Source organism: Dendropsophus ebraccatus, chromosome 3, assembly GCF_027789765.1.
Source record: "Dendropsophus ebraccatus isolate aDenEbr1 chromosome 3, aDenEbr1.pat, whole genome shotgun sequence".
Classification (NCBI taxonomy): Eukaryota; Metazoa; Chordata; class Amphibia; order Anura; family Hylidae; genus Dendropsophus; species Dendropsophus ebraccatus.
Genome location: NC_091456.1, coordinates 124,032,558 through 124,055,834, shown reverse-complemented (window position 1 = coordinate 124,055,834; position 23,277 = coordinate 124,032,558). Strand labels below are relative to the sequence as shown.

At 39.0% G+C, this 23,277-nt stretch overlaps 1 protein-coding gene across 4 annotated transcripts in view; it reads left to right on the top strand.

The window, feature by feature from the left end:
• Positions 1-22,893, top strand: part of GRAMD2B (GRAM domain containing 2B) — a 135,400-nt gene extending 112,507 nt beyond the window's left edge. For all 4 annotated transcript variants that reach the window (XM_069962629.1, XM_069962633.1, XM_069962631.1 and 1 more), the window contains 12 exons: positions 522-606; positions 2,009-2,078; positions 3,488-3,591; positions 6,822-6,917; positions 7,022-7,093; positions 11,154-11,231; positions 11,640-11,751; positions 13,358-13,462; positions 13,546-13,624; positions 15,375-15,479; positions 20,711-20,801; positions 21,472-22,893. In XM_069962629.1, coding sequence (XP_069818730.1) covers positions 522-606; positions 2,009-2,078; positions 3,488-3,591; positions 6,822-6,917; positions 7,022-7,093; positions 11,154-11,231; positions 11,640-11,751; positions 13,358-13,462; positions 13,546-13,624; positions 15,375-15,479; positions 20,711-20,801; positions 21,472-21,513 — 1,039 coding nt within the window. In that variant the 3' untranslated portion in view covers positions 21,514-22,893. The remainder of the gene's footprint in view (positions 1-521; positions 607-2,008; positions 2,079-3,487; positions 3,592-6,821; positions 6,918-7,021; positions 7,094-11,153; positions 11,232-11,639; positions 11,752-13,357; positions 13,463-13,545; positions 13,625-15,374; positions 15,480-20,710; positions 20,802-21,471) is intronic.
• Positions 22,894-23,277: the final 384 nt, after the last annotated feature.

The window sequence follows — 23,277 nt, the reverse complement described above, 5'->3', positions numbered from 1 at the left end:
AATTGAAGCGGTTGTATCTTCATGGCTTCAAAGTTAAAGCTTGTTCTTCCAGCCTAGATAACCCATCCAGAAGGTTAGCTGAGAAGGAATGCAACAAAGATTCATGGTCCTAAATTCAAGAAGAATTTTATACATTTGTGATATTTTTACTGAATGTATTTGTTTGTGTATGCAAAATTCTTGCATTAAAGCCGGGCTTGTAATTTGACACAACTTTTCTATACAACTGAAAGGAAATTACAAATTCTACATTGCATATATAATGTATATCTGCATACTTTTAAAGCACTAGGACTTCTGAAAAAATTTCTTGATGTTTTTTTTTTCATTATGCTCACATATGGCTATACAGTCCAGTGCATCAAAACGGATCTTTTTTTATTAACTTGTAGTGAGTAAGAAAGTTTACTCTAAGACTACTGGCAAGTGTGGAGAGAAATAATAAATAAGGTTGTAGATGGAATGATGTGGCCGTGGAATGCTACATTTAGTAATACTTTTATATGTTTCATTTTTTAAAGGTCCAAGACATACGATTCCTCATTAACCCTTGACATGAAGAATGACATGATGAAGCTTGAAAGGAAAAAATCTACTTCAAGCCAGGTAAGAGAACTTTATTGGGTTACAATGCATACTTTTCATATATCATGGGGGTAGTTGTCTCTACAAGCTGTTGTGTATAACCCATGAACACATGCCCCGTGCCTTCAGGTATTGGTAACAAATGATTGTATGCTGATTGTAATAAATGTTAAAGAATAATAGGAGACTTATAGAGGTAAAAATCTGGCTTTCTGTTCAAAATATTTGCCATATTTTATTGTGAAATATTGGTGTAACTGAGGGAAGAAAGTAGAATATAACTCTTTTACAATATCCTACTTGCTTTTCGTTGGGAGTGAAAATTAAAATGTCCACATAGTTAAACCAAGCATCAAATCTAAGACTGTATGTGGATGCCTTACTATGCTTTTATTATACAGTTGCCATAATTCCTATATAAATCACTGTTGGCACTAAATAGCCTAATACACTTCTCGGCTTAACAGTGCAGTTGGCCCAAATTCATTGGGTGGGAAGAACAGCACAACTTGCTGCCTGCAACTGCCTCTGCCCCCTGTAGCTGACTTTCCTAGAACACCATAAAAAATGTGTCTGACTGACTGATCTTCAATGACCACAATGCAAAAGCCCAGTATTCAATACACAAACAGGGAACTTTATCAAGGGCTTTGCACCTATTTTTGGTGAATAATTGGATTTTTCACCCATTTTTGGTCTAAGTTCTATTTTTGGACCAGTATTTAACGGGTGAATATTTTTTAGATGCGACTTTTATTTAATCTGCCTGTTTTGAGTATTCACCCAAAGTTCCCATAATCTGGGATTAGCGTCTAATTTATCATTTGCGACTTTTTTAAAAAGTCCCACAAACAGGTGCAGGCCTACGTCTGGTCAATACCAGGTGAATATGCTTGCGCAACTTTTGCAACTTGCTACTTTTTTTTTGTGACTTTTTAATTTGGATACATTCACTACATTTTAATGAATTGGTCGCAAAATATTGGAACAAAATACACACCAATCCTCATTAGAATAGTTGCACACATTAGACTCAGTAAATGTCCCCCATAGTGATTATAATGCTGTCCTGCATATTAAAAGTACATTGAGAATACAATACAAGTACCCACAAATACACACTGCCTTCCATGAACACATGCACCACTAGTGGGAATCTAGGGTGAAGAACACTTAAGCTTCAGAAAGTTTTCAGTATGATGGTTATAAACCCATACCTTCTTACAAAGTGTAAGGCCTTTAATAAAAGAAAAAAAAAAGAAACCTTACATTTGCACATTGCAGTATTTGTTAAAGTAATATTGCATTGGTCAGTAAAGTAAATGACAAGCACGCTGTGTTAATTTGTGTCAGGGATTGAAGTGGCATTGCTGTAAATATTATAAAAGAATTGTATAGCCTTTGATTATTTTTTTCCCCTTAGATTTCAAAGGCAAATACACAATTTCATAAGCTGTTTAAGGATGTACAAAAGGAAGAGACGCTAAAAGAAAGTAAGTATGAAGATAAAATACTTTTAAGTTAAAATAAAACAAATGGAGAGGCCTTGGGCATGCAGATTTTTTGACCTTTCTAGAATCAGGGATCAGGTAACTAAAGGTACATGGTTTGAATGAACTACAGTGGTACACAGATTTATAGCCAACATTTTCTTGTTAATAATCAGCTGTGCAAACTGCATGCAGAGTAAATGGGAAAATCTATTGTATCTTTTCTACCAAATTATTTTATTGGAATATTTTTGTACATATTTTGTTGACTGTAGAGTAGTGTTCAAAATTATAGTAGTAGTATAGTAGTCAATAAGGAAAATTGTTACTGTACCATTTAAAAAAAGGAGTATTCCCATTTCAGGAAACATGCCTCCTTCTGATATACCTGCTCTTATATTGACAGCTGGTTGTTTAGCTTATTGACCACCGCTCTGCTCTAAAAGCAGTCGAGTGAATAAATTATATGGATATATATATATTTTACTCAGCCAGACCACTGCTTTTAGAGCAGAGTGGTAGTTGGTAAGCTAGACAACCAGATCAGCAATGGGAGAACAGCAGCATATCAGGAGAAGGACGCATGTTTGCCAAATGAACGAATTTGCTAAAAAATTTAATTTTGTTGAGCCCTACACATTTATCATTAGAACTGTATTAAGAGGTATTCCCATTTCAAATTAAATGCATTAATTTCTGAGGAGAAGGAGAAAAATATGAATGTGTATTGTATTTAATCCCCTTTTGAAGTCTGGTGCTATATTGATGAAAACTGATGACATACAGATGTAAAGCATTGTCCAGTTTCCTGCCTATCAGTGCAGAAATATTTAGGCTGGGTTCACACTACGTATATTTTAGTCAGTATTGTGGTCCTCATATTGCAATCAAAACCAGGAGTGGATTGAAAACACAGAAAGGCTCTGTTCACACAATGTTGAAATTGAGTGGATGGCCGCCATTTAATGGCAAATATTTGCTGTTATTTTAAAACTGCTGTTATATTGAAATAATGGCAGTTATTTACTGTTATATGGCGGCAATCACTCAATTTCACCATTGTGTGAACAGATCCGTTCTGTGTTTTTAATCCACTCCTGGTTTTGGTTGCAATATGAGGACCACAATACTGACTGAAATATATGTAGTGTGAACCCAGTCTAAAAGGGCAACTCCAGCTAAATTTTATCTTCGTTCAAATAATGATGTCAGAAAGTGGCAGAGATTTGTTATTTACTTCTATCAGTCTTCCATTACTTATCAGCTGTTGTATGATATATAGACATAGATATGTAGGACATACAGCAGCTGAAAAGCACTGGAAGACTTGAGATTTTTTGCTAAAAGTAAATTACAAATCTTAATATATCAACAGGCTTGTGTTATGCCTACATTTTTTCCCTCTTCTCTAGGTTTTACCTGTGCATTGCAAAAGGAAATCTTGTATCAAGGAAAGTTATACATTTCAGACAATTGGATATGTTTCCATTCAAAGGTTTTTGGGAAAGACACGAAGGTTAGTAGGTTTTGTACACATTTTATGTCACATGTGAATCATGTACTCAGAAACAACTCTGCAAATATCCTAGGCAAATATGCTTTTGGGCCACTTTTAACCCCTAGACGACCTAGGACGTACTGGTACGTCCTGGAAGTCTGTGCCCAGGACGTACCGGAGCGGAGCGCTTTATAGCAGGTGGGGGCCGGCTGCAATCAGCAGCCGGCACCTCACCGTTTATGACACGCTGCAGCGTGCCAATAACTCCTTTAAACGCCACGATCCCCTGTCACTAACTGATCCCGATCGTTAAAACAGACCGCCGGAGGTCTCTCACCTGCCTCTGCGTGGTCCGATCGGCGATCTGTTCACTGAGCCTGCACAGGCAGGCTCAATGAGCAGAGCGTCGATAACACTGATCAATGCTATGCCTATGGCATAGCAATAATCAGTGTATGAAATGAAAGTAATGTATGTACAAGTCCCCCAAAGGGACTTAAAATGTATAAAAAAATTAAAATCACTAACACACTACCCCAAAACCCCTCCCCCAATAAAATTTTAAATCACCCCCTTTCCTATTATATAAATAAAACATATAAAAATAAATAAACATATAATATACCGTAGCGTGCGTAATGGTCTGATCTATTAAAATATAACAAGCGTCATTGTGAATGGCGTAGACGAAGAGGGGAAAAAAGTGCGGGGATTACTAATTTTATGTTATATATATATATATAAAAAAAATAATAAAAAGTGATCAAAACCTCCGATCTTCACAAATATGGTATTAATAAAAACTAAAAATAAAACTGTTATAAGCGTCACAATAGGCCCATTTTATTCATAATTAATTGCCAAAAAAGAGGATTTCTTTAACCCTTTGAGGACCAGGCCCAAAATGACCCAGTGGACCGCGCAAATTTTGATCTTAGTGTTTTCGTTTTTCCCTCCTCCCCTTCTAAGAGCTCTAGCACTCTCAGTTTTCTATCTACAAGCCATGTAAGTGCTTGTTTTTTACAGGAATAGTTGTACTTTGTAATGGCGTCATTCATTTTACCATAACATGTATGATGGAATTCCAAATATATTATTTATGAAGATATAAATAGGTGAAATCGTAAGAAAGAATGCAATATGGTAACGTTTGGGGGGTTCCTGTGTCTACGCAATGAACTATATGGTAACAGCGACATGACACTATTATTCTATAGGTCAGTCCGAACACAACCATATGCAGGTTACACAGATTCTCTAATGTTATATATATTTTTTTTTATGAAATCCTTTTTTTTGGCAATTAAATATTAATAAAATGGGCCTATTGTGACGCTTATAACGGTTTTATTTTTTCACCTATGGGGCTGTATGGGGTGTCATTTTTTCCGCCATGATCTCTAGTTTTTATTAATACCATATTTGTGAAGATCGGACGTTTTGATCACTTTTTATTGATTTTTTTTTTATATATAATGTAACATAAAATCGGTAATCTGCGCACTTTTTCCCCTCTTTTCGTGTACGCCGTTTACCGGTCGCAATGACGCTTGTTATATTTTAATAGATCGGACAATTACGCACGCTATGGTATATTATATGTTTATCTATTTATTCATTTTTATATGTTTTATTTATATAATGGGAAAGGGGGGTGATTTAGACTTTTATTGGGGGAGGGGTTTTGGGGTAGTGTGTTAGTGTTTTGAACTTTTTTTTTTTTTTACACTTTTGAAGTCCCTTTGGGGGACTTGTACATACATTACTTTGATTTATACACTGATGAATGCTATGCCATAGGCATAGCATTGATCAGTGTTATCGGCGCTCTGCTCATTGAGCCTGCCTGTGCAGGCTCAGTGTAGCAGATCGCCGATCGGACCGCATGGAGGCAGGTAAGAGACCTCCAGCAGTCCGTTTCAACGATCGGGACCCCCGCAGTCACACTGCGGGGGTCCCGATCGGTAAGTGACAGGGGACTCCCCCTGTCACTTACACTCAAACGCTGCGGTCGCGGCGTTTAAGGGGTTAATGACACGCGGCAGCGTGATCGCTGCAGCGTGTCATTACCAGTGAGGTCCCGGCTGCTCACTGCAGCCGGCCCCCACCTCCTATGAAGCGCGCTCCGCTCCGGAGCGCGCTTCATAGCGGGAATAACACCCATGACGTAAGGTTACGTCATGGGTCGTCTGGGGACAGACTTCCATGACGTAACCCTACGTCCAGGGTCGTCTAGGGGTTAAAAAAAAAAAAAAAATATATATATATATATATATATATATATATATATATATATATATATATATATATAAACATTAGAGAATCTGTGTAAACCTGCCTATGGTTGTGTTCGGACTGACCGATAGAGTATTAGTATCATGTCGCTTTTACCATATAGTGCATTACGTAGACACAGGAACCCCCAAAAGTTACCATATAGCATTCTTTTTTACAATTTCACCTATTTATATCTTCATAAATAATATATTTGGGATTCCGTCATACATGTTATGGTAAAATATGAGGCTCCATTACAAAGTACAACTATTCTTGTACCAAACAAGCCATTACATGGCCTTGTACATAGAAAACTGAAAGTGCTAGATCTCTTAGAAGGGGAGGAGGGAAAAACGAAAGCACAAAGATCAAAATTTGCGCGGTCCACTGGGTCATTTTGGGCCTGGTCCTCAAAGGGTTAAAACAGCATATTTCACTTGCTTTTGCAGACCAAATAGTAATCGGAGACCCGTCACATGGACAAACATATAAAATACACTTGTAAACGCAGCATGCACTACTGCATGCAATATCTTTAAGGCTATTGAGAGGTTAAAGTGTCAATTAGTCATTTGATAAAAAAAACTTTTGACATGAAGCAGAGTACAAAGTTTTAATCTAAGTATTCAGACCCCCATCAGTCCCAGAAGAAGCATGTGGCTATGCTCTTCACTCCCGAGGGCACTGCCTTTCTGCACCACTGCACAAGGTGATCTCCATAGACTTATAATTGGAGCATGTTTTGTTCAGTGAGATGGGAAGATTGCAGGGAGCTGGGAAGTTAATGACTGACTTTTGACTTGTTTCTGCGACACTTCAAAGGGTGTGTTTTTTTGTTTTTTTTTGTTTTTTTTTTCTCTGATATCTTTATGCCCCCTTGTTTTTGTGTTCAGTTTTATGTCCATATTTTAGAAGTTTACCAAAAAGCTCATGTGAAACTGTTTTTTTTGGTCCCCCCCCCCCCCCCTCAGATCGCCATTCCAGCTCTTGCTGTCACCATGATCAAGAAAACAAAAACTGCACTTCTTGTGCCAAATGCCTTGGTTGTTTCTACAGTAACTGATAGGGTAAGCAGTACACCATGTCCTTACTACTGATGTCAAATATACATATTTATTATTTTTTTTTTTTTCAGTTGATAAAATAACTTTAAATTTTCCTTTATTTTCAGTTCATCTTTGTGTCTTTGTTGTCTCGAGATTCTACCTACAAGTTATTAAGATCTGTGTGCAGCCATTTAGATGTAAGTATATGAATCGCATGCCCAGTTTATCTGTTGAGTCTATATATGCTCAGCCAACTAGAGACTAAATGGGCTGATTTTTAGAGGAGCTTTAATACTGTTATATTCAGCTCTCTTCCCTTGTATCCCATAGCAATTGTATGCATGTCTACTCATAATGGCCAACTAAACAACAATATCCCAGGCTTGTCTGCTCATCCAAGTTTACATTATGTGCCTAAAATTGACCCTGTGACCTCACATATGTGTGCCCTACCAGAAGCTTGTTGCCCATCACCCTTCTTGGGTACTAAGGTTTAAAAAGGTAGTTTACCCCCAAAAAATATTTCTTATGAATCAACGGCTACCAGAAAGTGCCAGATGTTTGTAATTTATTTCTATTAAAACATCTCAAGTCTTTTAGTTCTTATCAGCTGCTGTATGTTGTGCAGGAAGTGGTGTATTCTTTTCAGTGTGGCACAGTGTTCTCTACTGCCACTTCTGTCCATTCAGGAACTGTCAAGTAAATTACAAATCTTTGCCACTTTCTGGCACCAGTTGATTTGAAAGATTTCAAATTAAAAAAAAACTACCCATTTAAGGGATTGCTTGAATCCCAAAACTGCTTATTTAGCAATCAGTGTATGTAATGGTGTACATACCCTGGTATTTTCTTTCACAGGATGTAAATTTGGTTTTACATATTTGTTCAGGTAAACCTTTAAAGGGGGTTAGTTATCATAAAAACAATGTTTTATCTACAGATATCTTGTTATAGGACAGAAGGAAAAACACAATACAACTTGTCATTTATTCATGTCAATCCCTGCTCATACTGGTTTAAGAAGTCCAGTGGGTCGCCCTGGACAATGATTGATATAGCTTGCCTAGGCTGTATTTAAAGGTAATCTGTCAGCACCTATGGAGGGGGAGTGGTGATGGCTTAGTGCCCGCCTCACCACTTCCTCCTCCTAGCTTGTATTGAATATTCATGGCGCCCGTCCCCCGGCCTCCTGGCGACTGCATCTGTAGCTTCCTGGTTCAGTGTAGTGTGCGCACGCTCCCGCGGCGTGATTCGCGCATGCGCCGTAGTGCGTTGGAGCGGCACTGAGCAAAGCCATTGAGGACATAGGCTGTGGCCCTCAGTGCGCCTGCGCCGCTCCGACACACTACGGCGCATGCGCGAATCACGCCACGGGAGCGTGCGCGCACTACACTGAACTGGGAAGCTACAGATGATGTCGCTTGGAGGCCGGGGGATGGGTGCCATAAATATTCAATACAAGCTAGGAGAAGGTAGTGGTGAAGCAGGCCAAAGTGCGTCACGGAGCCATCGCCACTATCCCTCTAAAGGTGCTGACAGATTCCCTTTAAAGCAATAGAAAACACCTATAGATTCTGGATTCTGTAATAAACGTCCTATACCCCCAAAGAAAAAGAGATAGGGGGAGGAAAGAAATAACCGAATGGTACTATAATAGAACTTAACACCTATAAACCCATCCGATATGCAAATAAACAAAAAATATCAAATGAATTGGTACAAGAAAACTTTATTGGGAAATATCGCAACAATATAAGGGACAAGAAAAAATATATAAAAACAAACAAAAGACCTGGGAGGTGGGAGACCAAACATGAGGAAAGGTATATGTTTACAAGAATAAAGTGCAGGTGCATCTTGGATACTCATAAATTTGCCATATACAGCCTGGTTATAAGCATATCATAGAGTATCCAAGATGCACCTGCACTTTATTCTTGTAAACATATACCTTTCCTCATGTTTGGTCTCCCACCTCCCAGGTCTTTTGTTTGTTTTTATATATTTTTTCTTGTCCCTTATATTGTTGCGATATTTCCCAATAAAGTTTTCTTGTACCAATTCATTTGATATTTTTTGTTTATTTGCATATCGGATGGGTTTATAGGTGTTAAGTCCCTTTAAAGCGACTCTGTACCCACAATCTGACCCCCCCAAACCACTTGTACCTTCGGATAGCTGCTTTTAATCCAAGGTCTGTCCTGTGGTCCGTTCGGCAGGTGATGCAGTTATTGTCCTAAAAAAAAATACTTTTAAATTTGAAGCCCATGCCAAACAGCAGTATCTCTGCCCTAACTTTGCACCACCCCTCCGTCCCTCCTCCCCACCCTTTTCAGCATTAGGAATGCCACTGAAACATTTTCTCCATGCTGAACATTGCACAGGTCCTTAATGATCCAGCCCATGTGCCGGGCTGCCACAGGTGGGGAATAGGAAGCAATCTACCTGGAGCATTCCTAATGATGAAGAGGGTGGGGAGGAAGGACGGAGGGGTGGTGCAAAGTTAGGGCACAGATACTGCCGTTTGGCACGGGGCTTCAAGTTTTAAAGTATTTTTTTAGGACAATAACTGCATCACCTGCCGAATGGACCGCAGGACAGATCTTGAATTAAAAGCAGCTATCCGAAGGTATAAGTGGTTTGGGGGGGGTCAGATTGTGGGTACAGAGTCGCTTTAAACTGTACTGTACCTAGGGTTGCTACAGACCCTGTTGCATGGTGGTAGCTTGTTCCATACCATGCTTAGATAATCCTGGCCTCCAAAGAACTAGCTACTGTAATTCATACAGAAAACACAGAGAAGACAACGCTTCCTGGTGCAGGATCATAAAAACAGAGGTGGATCAAATAGGAAAGTTTAACAGTGGATTCTGTCACCTCATGTGGTTGTGCAAGACTGAGGCAGTCTTTCCTGTATACCCATGCCAGGGCAAATAGACAGATGCAGATCTCCACTCCTAAAGAAAGACAGGTTCAACAGGCATGGCCAACTCCAATAGAATGCTTGGGTATATAGCCTATAAAAAAAAAATAATTTTTAAAAGGTATATTAAAACAATAAAACACAGCACAACATGTTTCCAGGCCGGAGTGATGGCTTCATCAGGTGCATGGTTAGAGATGTTCAACATCATATTTAAATGCAGAAACAGGAAATGATTAAACAGCAAAATCTGACATCACCTTAAAGGGACAGTAAACCACAAAATACAATACATAGAACCATACATACAATAATATGAAACTCCACAAAAAGAAAAGGACCCTCATTTAATACATTCAATGGTTTAATTACGCCCATTGGGAACCAGCGGAGCTAACTGAATATCCAAAAGGTTTCATGGTTGATTAAAAGCCTTTTATCTATTTGGGATTTGTTCAAGATCTGTAAGCTTAAGACTACTAGGGTCACTGCCATGTTTAACCATATAATATCTAGATAGACTATGTTTGACAGTTATTCTTGATATTATCCCAGTGCTTCTTCATGGGGCACCACAGTGTCTGTACTGTGCTGCCCACATACTGAAGAGAACAAGGACAACTGGGGAGATAAATTACATACTTAGAAGAACAATCACAGATATCTAGAATTCGGAAGGATTCTTTGGTAATGAAGGCGTTAGTGTCACTGTCGTTTAAATTTTTTTTGCAGAAATCAATAGTACAGGTGATTTTAAGAAACTTGAAATGCATTTTTATCACGAGAAAGCAGTTTGAAGCCCTCCCCCCTGTCTTCATCATTGTGTATGGAGAGGGGAGGGGTGGAGGGAGAGGAGACTCCACACCAGGACAACAAAGAGTTAATTGACAGCTACATCACCAGCTATCTCCTCTGACAGGCAGCACTGACCTCTCTAACCTTTGAATATAGCTTTCATGGAGCTCCAGGCTGTGTAATGCATTGTTCTCTGCTCTCTTCTGCCGACTTATCTCGCTCCTCCCCCCTCCCCTCTCTATAGAACAGACAGGTTGTGTCTTTTTGAATGCAGATAATGGCATATTTGCCTAATAAACCCAATTACAAAGTTTCTTAAAATCACCTGGACTATTGATTTCTGCAAAAAAAATAAAAAAATACGACAGTGACTCTTTAAAGCTCACCATAGGATTCCGGTCAGATGCATGGCAGAAACAATAACAGCCCCTGCCTTATGTTCTTGAAGTCCTTTTAAGTGTCTTGTGTTTTGTTTTGTTTTGTTTTTTACCCTTTTTGAGCATGTTATTGACAAAATTATATTTTCTTTTGTTTAATAGAATCTTAGCACTGGAAACAGCCCAAATCCTTCCTCAGAACACAGTTACAGAGGCGAGCGCCCTGCATCATTTCCCCTTGTAAGTGAGATTTTATCAACACTACATAATGCTGTGACTTTCCTGTAATCCTGTGACTTGTTTAAGGGCCAGTTCACACAGAGTAAAATCAGCAGAATTCGGCAGCAGAACTCTCTCCGCCACGGAATCCCTGCTGCATCAGTGTGACACTGTTTCTCTATGGGAGGGTTTGCGTGCCTCCGCTCTCTGAGGCTCACCGCTCAAAAAATTTACAATTGTTTGCACGGAGAGCAAAAGCGGAGAACAAAAGCGGAGGCATGCAAGCCCTCCCATAGACAGTGTCACACTGAGGCAAGTGGGGTTCCCCCGATTTTTACTCTGGCCCTAATAGTGTAACCTTTACCAGTGCAGAAGGGTTATTTATTTTCATAGTAAGTGATGCATGTTTTGGCCGGTGTGTTTTCACAGGACTTCAGTGTAGACTTTTCAGAAATAGATGGTTTGGTGCAACAGCGAAGAAAGGATTTAGAAGAATACAGCAGCACTGGCTCTCAGACCCCAGAGTCTGAAAATTCTCAAGGTTAGTCTAATGTAGATGTAATTGTATTCATGTATGTGCTTAATTTAATAACATTAAAAGAATCTCTGTAAAAAAAAAGTGAAGTGTTGAGTAGTCAGGATCTAGCAACTTAGGCCCACACTGATCACTAGAACAAATCCGTAAGTGCTCAGCGAAGCTTTTCCGTTCCTGTTTTGCTGCTGTATAGAAAGTCTATAGAGTGTCTCCTGCAGCGATACAGGGAGAGAAGCACCTAACCAAGTGCTTCTTCTGGCTTATTCAAGACATGTCTCTGTGGACACTTTCCATTTACTGTGCTGTTTGGATATTAGGTGATTTCGGGGCTGGGTGGGGGGTGTAGGAGTTCTTTGGACTATGTGCCAAATGTGAAGGGGAAGGTACCATTCATGCCAGTCTGATGAATTGTCCTGGGTTCATGGATACAAAGCTAGGGTGGCAAACTTAACATTTTCCTCTGAGTGGGTGCTGAATTTCTCCATGACAGCAGCAATTGATGGACTGCTGTGTTCCTATAATAACAGCAACTACTACTATAGGGCCACTGCATTAATTAGAATACATTTTTAATATTTTTGGGGGGTCTCTATTAGCAATAAATCATAATGTTCTCAGGTTTGAGAACTTAAGCTAGGTTCACATCTGTGACTCTGCCTCAACTCTGCTTAGAAAACAGAGAAACAAATAAATGGATGACTTGCAAACTGATATGTAAGCTTCTGTTTACATATGTTATCATTGACTTTAATGAAAAGGAAAAAAAAAATTCACGTTTTTTTTTTTTTTTGTTCATTCAAAATACGAACCACATATGGACCAGATGAAAACTGGGCACAGCTGAAGCAAACTGATCAGAAGTAAATGAGAACTTAAACTGATCAGTTTGTTTTAATTTTTTCTGTTCCCCAACAGAATTGAGAAGGAGAGCCAAATGCAGATGAACCCAGCCTTAGTTGAGGATATACTTGATCTTGGGCAGCCTAATATGCTTAAAGAAAATGTCCAATTAGACAAAATCGATAAAGATTAAGTCGGCCTCGCCATGCACATTGTAATGGTGCCGCCAGATCTCCTTCGTACACCTGCAAATTTGCTAGTTTAGAGGCGGCCCAGGACACAGATTATATCCTCCCTTCTGGGGCACGCCAGGTCAGAGACAGACATTCTGAAGGTGGCGTGTCACTGAGGAGAGGAGATATCTGTGCACTGGGCCCTCCTCCAGTCCACCAAAATAGCACAATTGTATGTATACAAACTTGGAGATCTTTGGAACTGGACGGCTGTATGGGGAATAGCCGGCATTGTTACAATGTGTGCAGCAGCGCCAATCTGGTTCTATGGAAATCTTTATTGACTGACTAGTGATACATTTGCTTAAACTTTGACACAGGACCCTTATACTAGCAATCCAACATTTATCAATTACATTAACTTTATTTAGAAAAAAAAATAGATAATCAAATTAAAACCTCTTCTGGTTTTCTCATTTTTCTGTTAGTTTCAGCTTGAAATTCGAATTTTATAACCCCTGGTTTGAAGAACAGATTTGTTCTGTGTTCTAAACTTTTTTTTGTATGCCCCTAGAAACAGTTTTCTTTTTCACTTTCAGAATTCCAGGAACCAGAGAAGAATATCATTTCACAGTCTCCTACTCCTAGAATTCCTGAAAAGCAATTGAAGGTCCCTGAAATGAAATTGTCTGAAGGAAGTATTGGTAATATATTTAATTATAAAGTATAGTGAAAATAAAGACTATACCATGAGCAGAAAAAGATAACTATATTTTTTATTTTATAGTACACAGAAGTTTTTTTCGAAGAGTGGACATTCAGCAAGTTGCCTCTTTGAATGGTTTGCTTTTCTTCTATGCATTTCTGTAAGTCTGTATTTTTTGGTATAGGCAAATAGTAAAACCTGTTGTGTGGCATAAGTGAGGAGTTCATACCAGAAAATGTCCTTGCAGTTTTGTTAAGATTATTTTATTAGCAGCAACTGTTATATCTGACCTGCATTCAGCACTAGAAAATTCAAGTTAAAGTGACTCTGTACCCACAATCTGACCCCCATCCCCCCAAACCCCTTATACCTTCGGATAGCTGCTTTTAATAAAAGTTCTGTCCTGGGGTCCGTTCAGCAGGTGATGCAGTTATTGTCCTAAACAACTTTTAAACCTGCAGCCCCGTGCCCAACGGATGGGGCTTGTAGTATCTGTGCCCTAACTTTGCACCACCCTTTGTCCCTCCTCCCCACCCTCTTCATCATTAGGAATGCCACAGGAACATTTTCTCCTGTCTTAACGATCCAGCCCATGTTCAGTATTCACACAGCGGATGAATAGGAGACAATCTGCCTGGAGCATTCCTAATGATAAGGAGGGACGGAGAGGTTGTGCTAGCTGTCCGTTGGGCACAGGGCTGCCAGTTTGAAAGTTGTTTGTTAGGACAATAACTGCATTACCTGCCGAACAAACCCCAGGACAAATCTTGGATTAAAAGCAACTATCTGAAGGTACAAGCGATTTGGGGTGGTCAGATTGTGGGTATGGAGTCGCTTTAAAGCGTGCCTGTCACTTCTATTTTCTTAATGGTTTGTGGTTTTGAAAGATTAACCCTTCAGAGTGGTGACACTGGTTTTTAGTGCTTTCTCTGCTGTTATTGAAGCCCTGACAGTCCCCTTCATGGTGCACAACTATTTCTTATTCGCTCCACTTAGGGGGGCAGACCAGAGCTGGGTTGTTTGCCAATAGTCTATACACACTCCCTTCTCTAGCCAATCACAGCACAAAATACTTTCTTCTGCTATCACATAACCTGGTGCTGGAGGAAGTGCCCTAGACTGAACAGGCTGACACTGTGCTGGGCTGATGATTTACACAGTACAATACTAGTCATGTGACTAGTAGAAGGTGTTACTGATAGTTATTAGCAAACTTGCTGAACCCAATTGTTTGACAAGTTTGCTAATCACTAGTTACGGATGCATTAGGTTTGCAAGGTGCTTTGTGAGCTGAAATGACAGCAGCAGGATCACAGCAAGGAAAGTGTCTACACTTAGCACTGAACTGCTGCAGGGAGTGAATTGCACTGATATACCATATTATTTATTTTTATTTTTTTTTAAGGACACTTTATATATATAGTTAACTTCATTTGGCAATATTGCACCAAACACATTTCATGTGTAGTTTTTTAGGCTAATCCTCTGATCGGAGGGTGTAAAATTCTCTTGCTATGTTCGGGTTTACACAACCCTATTTAAGATTATAGGTCTTCTAGTGACAGCTAGTCACATTCACAAGGTAAGATACATCCTTATACATTGCTGAGTTTGCTTTTAAAGGATTGTACAAAATTTGAAAGGTTAGAATTCACTGAATTCATTATACGTGTCACTTGTCTATGGGCTGTCTGGTTTTGCAGCTGGCTCAATTCACGTGCATTCAGTTGCGTTTTAGCACATCTCATAGACAGGAATGGTGTGGTTTGGATTCTAGAGAAAAATCTAAACCTGTGCGTTTTTTTTTTTTTTTTTTTTTTTTAACCTGCCTTTTACGGCCTTTCACTTTTGCTACATTTTGTTTGTGTGTAATCTAAATGTTACTAAAGTTGGTGTTTTTGTATTCACAGAGTGTGCATCTTGATATTCTCAACCTTCTATATGCAGTCAAGAATTCAATACCTCGAGGACCGCCTCTCTTATCTGGGTGCTGCAAGAGAAACTGCTTTCAAAGAGTAAGAATGTTCTTATGTGCTCTAGTAAAAAGAAATATTCAAAAGCCTTACAGCATGGCCACATGTAGAAGAGTCACTGTAGAAGTGAAATTTACCTTTGATTTGTTGTAGATTTTTCTCTGTGGGTAATTTTGTGGGATATGCTTGTGTTTAAAACAGTCAGATGTATCAATGTGTGAAACAAAAACTGTTGGATTGTATCTGCAGTGCTTCAATCATTAAATCCGCAGTAGGAGGATGATATAGATGTATCCAGCACGTTTAAGTTATTTTAGTTGTTTTGTACCTATTTAATTTATTTAGTAGTTTTTAGTGAGAGACCAAATGATACTGTAAATGACATTCTAAAGGCCACTTAGGTCTTTGAGGAAACCAATAACTATATACCAGAACGGGGGAGTTTTATAATAAATTGAACAATAGTAGGAGCTTGGAGAGCGGGACTGGCCATATACATTAGATGGCTTTTGGCTGGCAGCCATTTCTCCAACACCATACCCTAATACACCTATAGGGACAGATTATTAACCCTGAGAACAAAATAGGCTATATTGAAATCCAACGGGCCAACTCATCTTCCAGTAGGTAAAAGTCAGCAAAGATTAATGTAAAGTTTTAGTCCTTCACAGAATAGCAGTTGTGTGGTCAATAAATTGATACTGGTTCAGAGAACTGATGACCATAAATTCCCAAACTTGCAACAAATTTACAAACTAAATAATTTTATTGGGGTCTCTATTATTTGCTCTACATTTCTCTTTGCCAAGACGGAAATATACATTTACATACATTGTGGATCAAGATTTATTTATTTTTTTTGTAGCAAGGAAAGTCGTATCCATGTTTTCCAGGACTCCCTAAGGACCTATTCCCATGTCCTATATAAGATGGAACCTACCCCGTCCGTAGGTTCTGTGTTATACAGAACATGGGAATAAGCCCTAAGGCTGCATCCAACTTCAGCCACTGGTAATCAAATCCAGCTTCCTTTGTCTTGATCATAGAGATGAGCACGCTCAGGTGTTTGTTCAAACCAGTCTGTGAATACAAATGTATGATGGTCAATACATCTGGATAGGGTTGTTTCTGCAGGAAATGGGCCTTATTCTTATCAATGGGACAGTCAGACATTTTGCTACAAATCTGCCACATGTGAACTTACCATTTATCCATTTATCAAGCCACTCTTCTCCTGTTCCTTTGTGTATATCTAAATACTGAATGTACTTGTTAAGAGCCTCAGGGCCTAAGTTGTCTAACAAGATTGCTATCTAAATTTATTTCAGCTAGCCGTTATGAGGTATCTTAGCCACAAGAATAGTTTGTTTCTTTTATTAAAAACAATAAGTTAAATTTGCATTCACAGCAAATGAAGAAAAAAATCTATTAATGTCCAGGTTTATTGCCCAAAACTTGGATGGTGTGTCTTAATTCTTCCCTCCTTAGGCGCTGGTATCTCTCTCCCCAGTGTTATGGACCAAACCATAATTTGAGTTCAGTTTAAATTTACAGTATTTTCCAGCATATAAGACTACTTTTTAACCCTGAAAAATTGTCTGAAAAGTCAGGGGTCGTCTTATAAGCTGGGTATGGTTGCTGCATATGGTGGGGGAGCTCAAAAATGCCCATGGGCAACCGCTGTTAGGGAAATACAGTATGGGCAACCGCTGTTAGGGAAATACAGTACATAAATTGCACTTTATGAGCTATGAATATACAGGCAATATCATATGTGGTTATCTAGTTTTTTGGGGGGCTCATGTAATGCACAATTCTTTAGTCTATCTATGTTTGGCATGTGTAGGTTGCTTTGATGTTAGTTGTAATGTATTTTAAAACCTTGGTACTGTTTTGGGTAAACCCTACATTTCAAGAGCCATGAGGCTGGAAACGCACCCTGCAGTTTTTGCACCTGAAGTGGATTCAAATGGGATGGGGAATATAAAGGGAGGACTTCTCTTTTCTATGGGATCCTCTTCTGGTTTGGGCACTTTTTTCCAAAAACTGCCGTTTGTTTCAAGCCTTGTTTTTTGAGGGGAAGCTGTAGTTTTTAATTGGTACCTTTTTATCAGTACTTAGGCTAAGTTCACACTGCATTTGCATTTCTAATGTACATTTTTTACACTTGAAAAGGATAAAATTGTATACATTAACTGATGCTAAAAATGTATTCTGCTATATGACATGCAGTAGTGGAGTGTGAACCCAGCAAGGTGTAAACCGCACACAAAAAAACAAAAAAAAACAGCCACCTTTTGTCAGTCTGGGATAAATGAAATTTTTTTTAGTTAAGATTGTTGTGGAAACGTAGATACTCATTAGGGCTTGTTAAAGGGGTTATCCAGCGCTACAAAAACATGGCCACTTTTCCCCTCTACTGTTGTCTCCAGTTCAGGTGTGGTTTGCAATTAATTCCATTGAAGTAAATGGAGCTTGAGTTTTAAAACCCCACCCAAACTGGAGACCACAATGGGGGGAAAGTGGCCATGTTTTTGTAGCGCTGGATAACCCCTTTAACATCTGCGTCTTTGGCCCCTGTTCATTACAGATCAGATTATGGATCTATAATAAATAGACACAGGTACACATTTTCTGTTGAAGTCAGTGTGAAGGGATTTAAATAGATTATACATAAATGCAGATGTGAACCCACGTGTGTTTCTGTTTTTTGTGGGGTTTTTTAAATTAATGTTTAGTTTTATTTATAAACATGTTTGTTTTTAGTGTGTTTGAGCATTTTTCTTTTTAATATATGTAATATATTATATAGGGTCCTTACCATGTGACTTTTACTGTAGGGTATACTGAGATGGCAGATGTGGGAGTCTTTATTAGGGATTAAAATTATCTCCAGTGTCAACCATTGAAGCAGTGTCAGCTGTAAGTGATCAGCTGGTGGTGATATGCTGGGTGGCACCAAGGGGGTTACCACCTTGAATTATTGAATAGGTTCCTTATTTATGAATCTAGTAAACCATTTCAGACTCTGATTTTTATTTTGCTTTCTTGATTTGCATCCTACTCAATGTGTACTTCTGCAAATGGATACTAAATTGTTGACATTTTTAGGCATGGCTTTATTAACTCATCTGAAAAATTACTCATCTATTACAATGTATGAAGCTTTAACTGTTTAGTTTGAGCCATATATGGTCTTTATATAAATACAGCTTCCTTATATTTCAGTGGCTTGTCCCTCATGCACTAGTCATCAATGTTGGATCTTTAACTACACTATTACGCTCTCTTTCTATTCTTACAGCACAGTATAGTGAGTGAGTAACTCATCTTTAATACAACTGTGGTTAGTATATCTCCACAAGGTTTTATGATGAATTAAAACACAAAGCTGGTCTCTTTAGGTCGCTTCTTTTGGCTGTTAGGATCTGCCCTCATGGGTAACTTTGCTTTCTGTTTTGCTATTGCATGAATTAGTCATTTTGCTGATGGGGTGATTGGTTTGTCACTTTATGTACCATTATTATATTTTGTGTGTGTGGTGGTGGGGTTACCATTCCTAGTAATCAGGAGAACTTCCAATCAATATTCTCCAGTGCAGATTCCGCCATCCACCTAAAGAATTGACATGATAATTCTTTGGGCAGATGGTGGAATCTGCCGAGCATAGAATGGAGTCTGTGGCACGGGTGGAGAGACAAGTGGGGGTGAGTGGTGGAATCTTATCCGCAAGAATTCCGTAGTATGAACGCTTCCTCACAGCTTGCAACAGATCAGGAGCTGGGAAAAGCCTCTCTAACATTCCACGCTAGAGAATAAAGGCATTTTTCTACATTCTGGAGACACAAATGGCAATATGAAAAGTAACCTGTGTCTCCTTGACCTAACCCCTATCTCAGCAGTTTGGATAGTGAATTGCAGCTGGCAGTTTTTTTAATAAAAAGTGCCCATTAGGACAAACTATATAATTTATAATCTACAGTAATACCTCTGATTCTGGAACAGCCTTCCAGGACAGATTGTGTTGAAGAACAAACAGTTCGAGAACTGAGCTGTGTGTTCCCAAAGGGAACAATGTAAATGTGTTTTTAATAGTTTTTTACACTTCATAGGTCAGGTGCAGGTCTGCTTACTGTAAAGGAGCAGAGATTCCCTTCATAATGAAAGAAATCCCCACTCATTTTAAAGGTTTCTTCGGCAAATGGTGACCCCCAAGCTCCTGCACAGTGTTCTCCCTTTTCAAGTGGTCAGCACGCTTAACTGCATAGGAGACATGCCAGCGGCCTGGGGAGGGAGGATGCCACTGTGCAGGACCTCTGAGTCACCCCTCATACACTTTATACTACCATAAGTCCAGTGCAGGAGAAGAGGGAGAGCAGCCCCAGAGCTCCTGCACAAGCATGTCCTCCCTCTTCAGGCCTCCTCAGGGAATTTTTCTGAATGTGTTCTGTATATATTTGCCAAACTGCATCCAAAACATTTTTAAAGTTTAGACATAGACCTATCATCACTCCTAATCTGACTTAATACTTGTATTTCCCATAATATAGCAATTCTTATGCCTATGTTATGCTTAATATTGATATTCATTATAGAAATGCATATACAAATAGCCAAATGGGTATTATCAGTTGGGGCATGTCCATACACTCTGGCACTTTTAAGCTTTGATTGCAAAGTCTGGCACTTTCTAAAGAGCTATAAGAAAAGATGTTCCAAAATTGCTATTTTATAGGAAATGCTTGTTTTGATAAAGAAAACAGTTGAGAAAGCCACAGGTCCTCTGTAAGGTCTGTATGGTACCACACAGGTTGTGTTAGTGGCCCCTCTGCCTGTCAATCATCCCCCACTGCACGCTAACTGGGAGAGAGCGGTGACTAGCTCCCTTCCCAGATGACTAGTTGCCGCTCCTCTCCTGACCTTACACGGCAGGTATGTGCTGTGAGCTGCATAGTAGCTCTATACACTTCTGCAGGGAACCAGATCAGCACAATCGTGTTGATTTTGTTCCCTTTAAGAATCTGTAAGAATTTCACATTAATTTTTGAGAAATTAATAAAACTTCCATGTGTTTTAGTATGTGTGCGTTAAGGTATAGCACAGTCCTATGTACTGTATTTAGAGAGCTGTGCAATGTCTTTTTGCCATTAAAAAAAGTCATTTACATTCCACTTATGCCTGCTTGGAATGCAGGTGCTGCATACATGACTGCTTCGACTATGGTGTTTTTAAACTTGGCTTTCAATGGCTGTTTTCATTTGTATTTTTTTCAGATGGTCTGTAGAACCAGGTGTGGGGAGTTGGCAAATAAATGCTAATGCGATCTGTGAGGAGTTAACAGCAAATCTAGCTAAACTAGATCAGGTATTTGCTTTAATTTTCAAATACTGCCTCATCCCTTAGGAGAACATCTGTTGTCTGTCTAAATACTTGTTCATTATGTCAGAATTTGCATTTATTTTTAGTACTCTGCAAAACACTGTTCCTCTTGACAAGGGAAATAATGCCCAGTTGGTAATGCATCCATTAATTTCCTGGAAGAATAACAGAGGAACAGCAGAGTTTTAAAACAGGTGCTCTAGTATTGATACCTGGTAAAAACACTATTTGCTAAACAGACATAATGATGATGGTTCCTCATTTGGACCCTATAACATGGCCAATACTAAGACGCAAGCGAACGCCGGCCTGTCAAGCCAGTGCTCCCTTGCACCTCATTCCCCTCTTGCTGTCCGGGCTATTACCTGCAAAGACATTGGGGAGTGGGGTGAGCAGCAGGAGGCGCTGCCCAGACAATCCTATGTAACCCCCCCCCCCCCCCCCGGAGCCTTGGGCCCCGAGCGGCCGCCAAAACCGCCCATATTATAATCCGCCACTGGCCACTGTGCATCCCCACTGGAAGTGGAGAGGGTTGGACATTGCAAAATCCCCCATAGACCAATCCTGCTCAGTCATAATATTGTTTTTTGGGTTTCATTTTATTCTGAAGCCTCATTTAGAATATGTAAATTCTTTTATCCTCTTTTTATTACAGATTCAACGAAATCTGCAGAAGCTTCTGGAAGAAGACAATTAGAACACAAAGAGTCTTCTACACCTTGGATCCATCTCTGCTGGACAGAGTTATACAGAAAGCCTAGCTTTAATGAACTTTTATATAGAAGCCTCGTCTCAGGAATGTTACCGTTATTGCCTTTTATTTCTAAGTGTAGCAAAAAAATATAAAGGTTATCTCCTTACATTCCTTGCTTCTGATATTGAGAATGAAGCCTCACAACATTTCGCTGTGACTATTTTGCACATCTTCCGGGAATAGTTTAAAAAGCACTCCTCCTTTGTATTATTTATAAAGTTTTCTATCTTTCAAACAAAAAAAAACTTTGTTTTGTAGTGCTGCAACTTTACTTGGAACCAGATTTCATACTGTGAGGATGAAAACATTTTCACTTTCTAGAATAGAACCTTATTTAAATCATTGATGGGAGCTGTAGCTCCTCTGTAGCCACTAGTTGAAGACCATTGATTTACATAACAATCAAAGAGCATTTTAGACAACACAAATTTTAAACCAATGATTCACACAAAGTATGTAAAGAAAATAGGTTGTGTTTTTTCCTCCAGGTATGATGTTTAAGGGTATGTTCACACCTAGTAAATAAGGCGGAATCCCACTTGTCTGTGGGATTCCACCTGATTTGCACAGTGTGAACATACCCTAAGGGCTTGCTTGCTTTGTTTGATTGTTTTTTTTTCTTCCAGAAACTATAAATTGAGCACTGTAATACCAACAACACACTACACATGACACTGTCCAATGTGGAATTAGTTTTTATGCTACCCCTTTACAGTATATTAACCTAGGATAGACATTTTTTCCCATAAGACACTGCGTGTCTTGAACCTCTTTGCACAGGAATCGGGAAGTGTTTACTAACAGAAAAATGCTAGTTCTTCTATTTTCCACATATTCAATATGGTGCAGTAAATGTCAGCCTGCATTTTTTGACACCAACCAGATAATAGTATAAATGTAATTATATTTCATGTTTATTTTGTATAAAAACTTGTTTTTTGTTTGTTTGTTTTTTAAACTTCATATGTTTACTGTCTGGAAATCAACAAAGGGCAATTTTGGGCCACTAAGTAGTGTGCACTGATCTGTGCCCTGCTAATAGGTCAATAGCAAATAATCCATCACAACATTTACAATGTTGATTTCAATGTTTTGCTGTGGGGTTCTGTTTTGTAGAGATCTTGCTCCTTTATGGATTTCAGTCAATAGCGATTTATTATAGAGTTCAAAAAATGTAATTTTGTTAAGATTATGCCATCTACATTTTGTTCTTGTAAAACGGGTTGAGTTTATTGAGAAGTTAATATGTTGTGATATATCTATTTGGACTGTACTTTTTAAAACATTTCTGTGAAATGTTTGTGATATTGCTTAAAATGTTAAATAAACATAACTTATATATTCATAAATGGAGATGTCTTAAGATTCTTGATGTTGAATGCAAAATTAATTTATTGATGAGACGTGATTGACTGAACTGTCATTAATGCTATACTTCATCTCCAAAACACAGCAATCGCTGAGCTCAGGGAGACCAGCGACAAAAAAAATCAAATGGAGTACTCACTGAAGAGTCTCCACTGATGCATTGCCCCCTATAAATTTAAATATGCAAAAGAAGGGTCCGTGGAGTCTCAGTTACGAGTCTCAAAACACGGGAATAGCCAGATTTCCCTCCAGGGGAGGGAAGCCTATTGCCAAGGGGGTGCCTCCCAGTGGGGAGATCACCAAACCACCCTGATACGTAGCCCCTTAAGTCCCACTCGG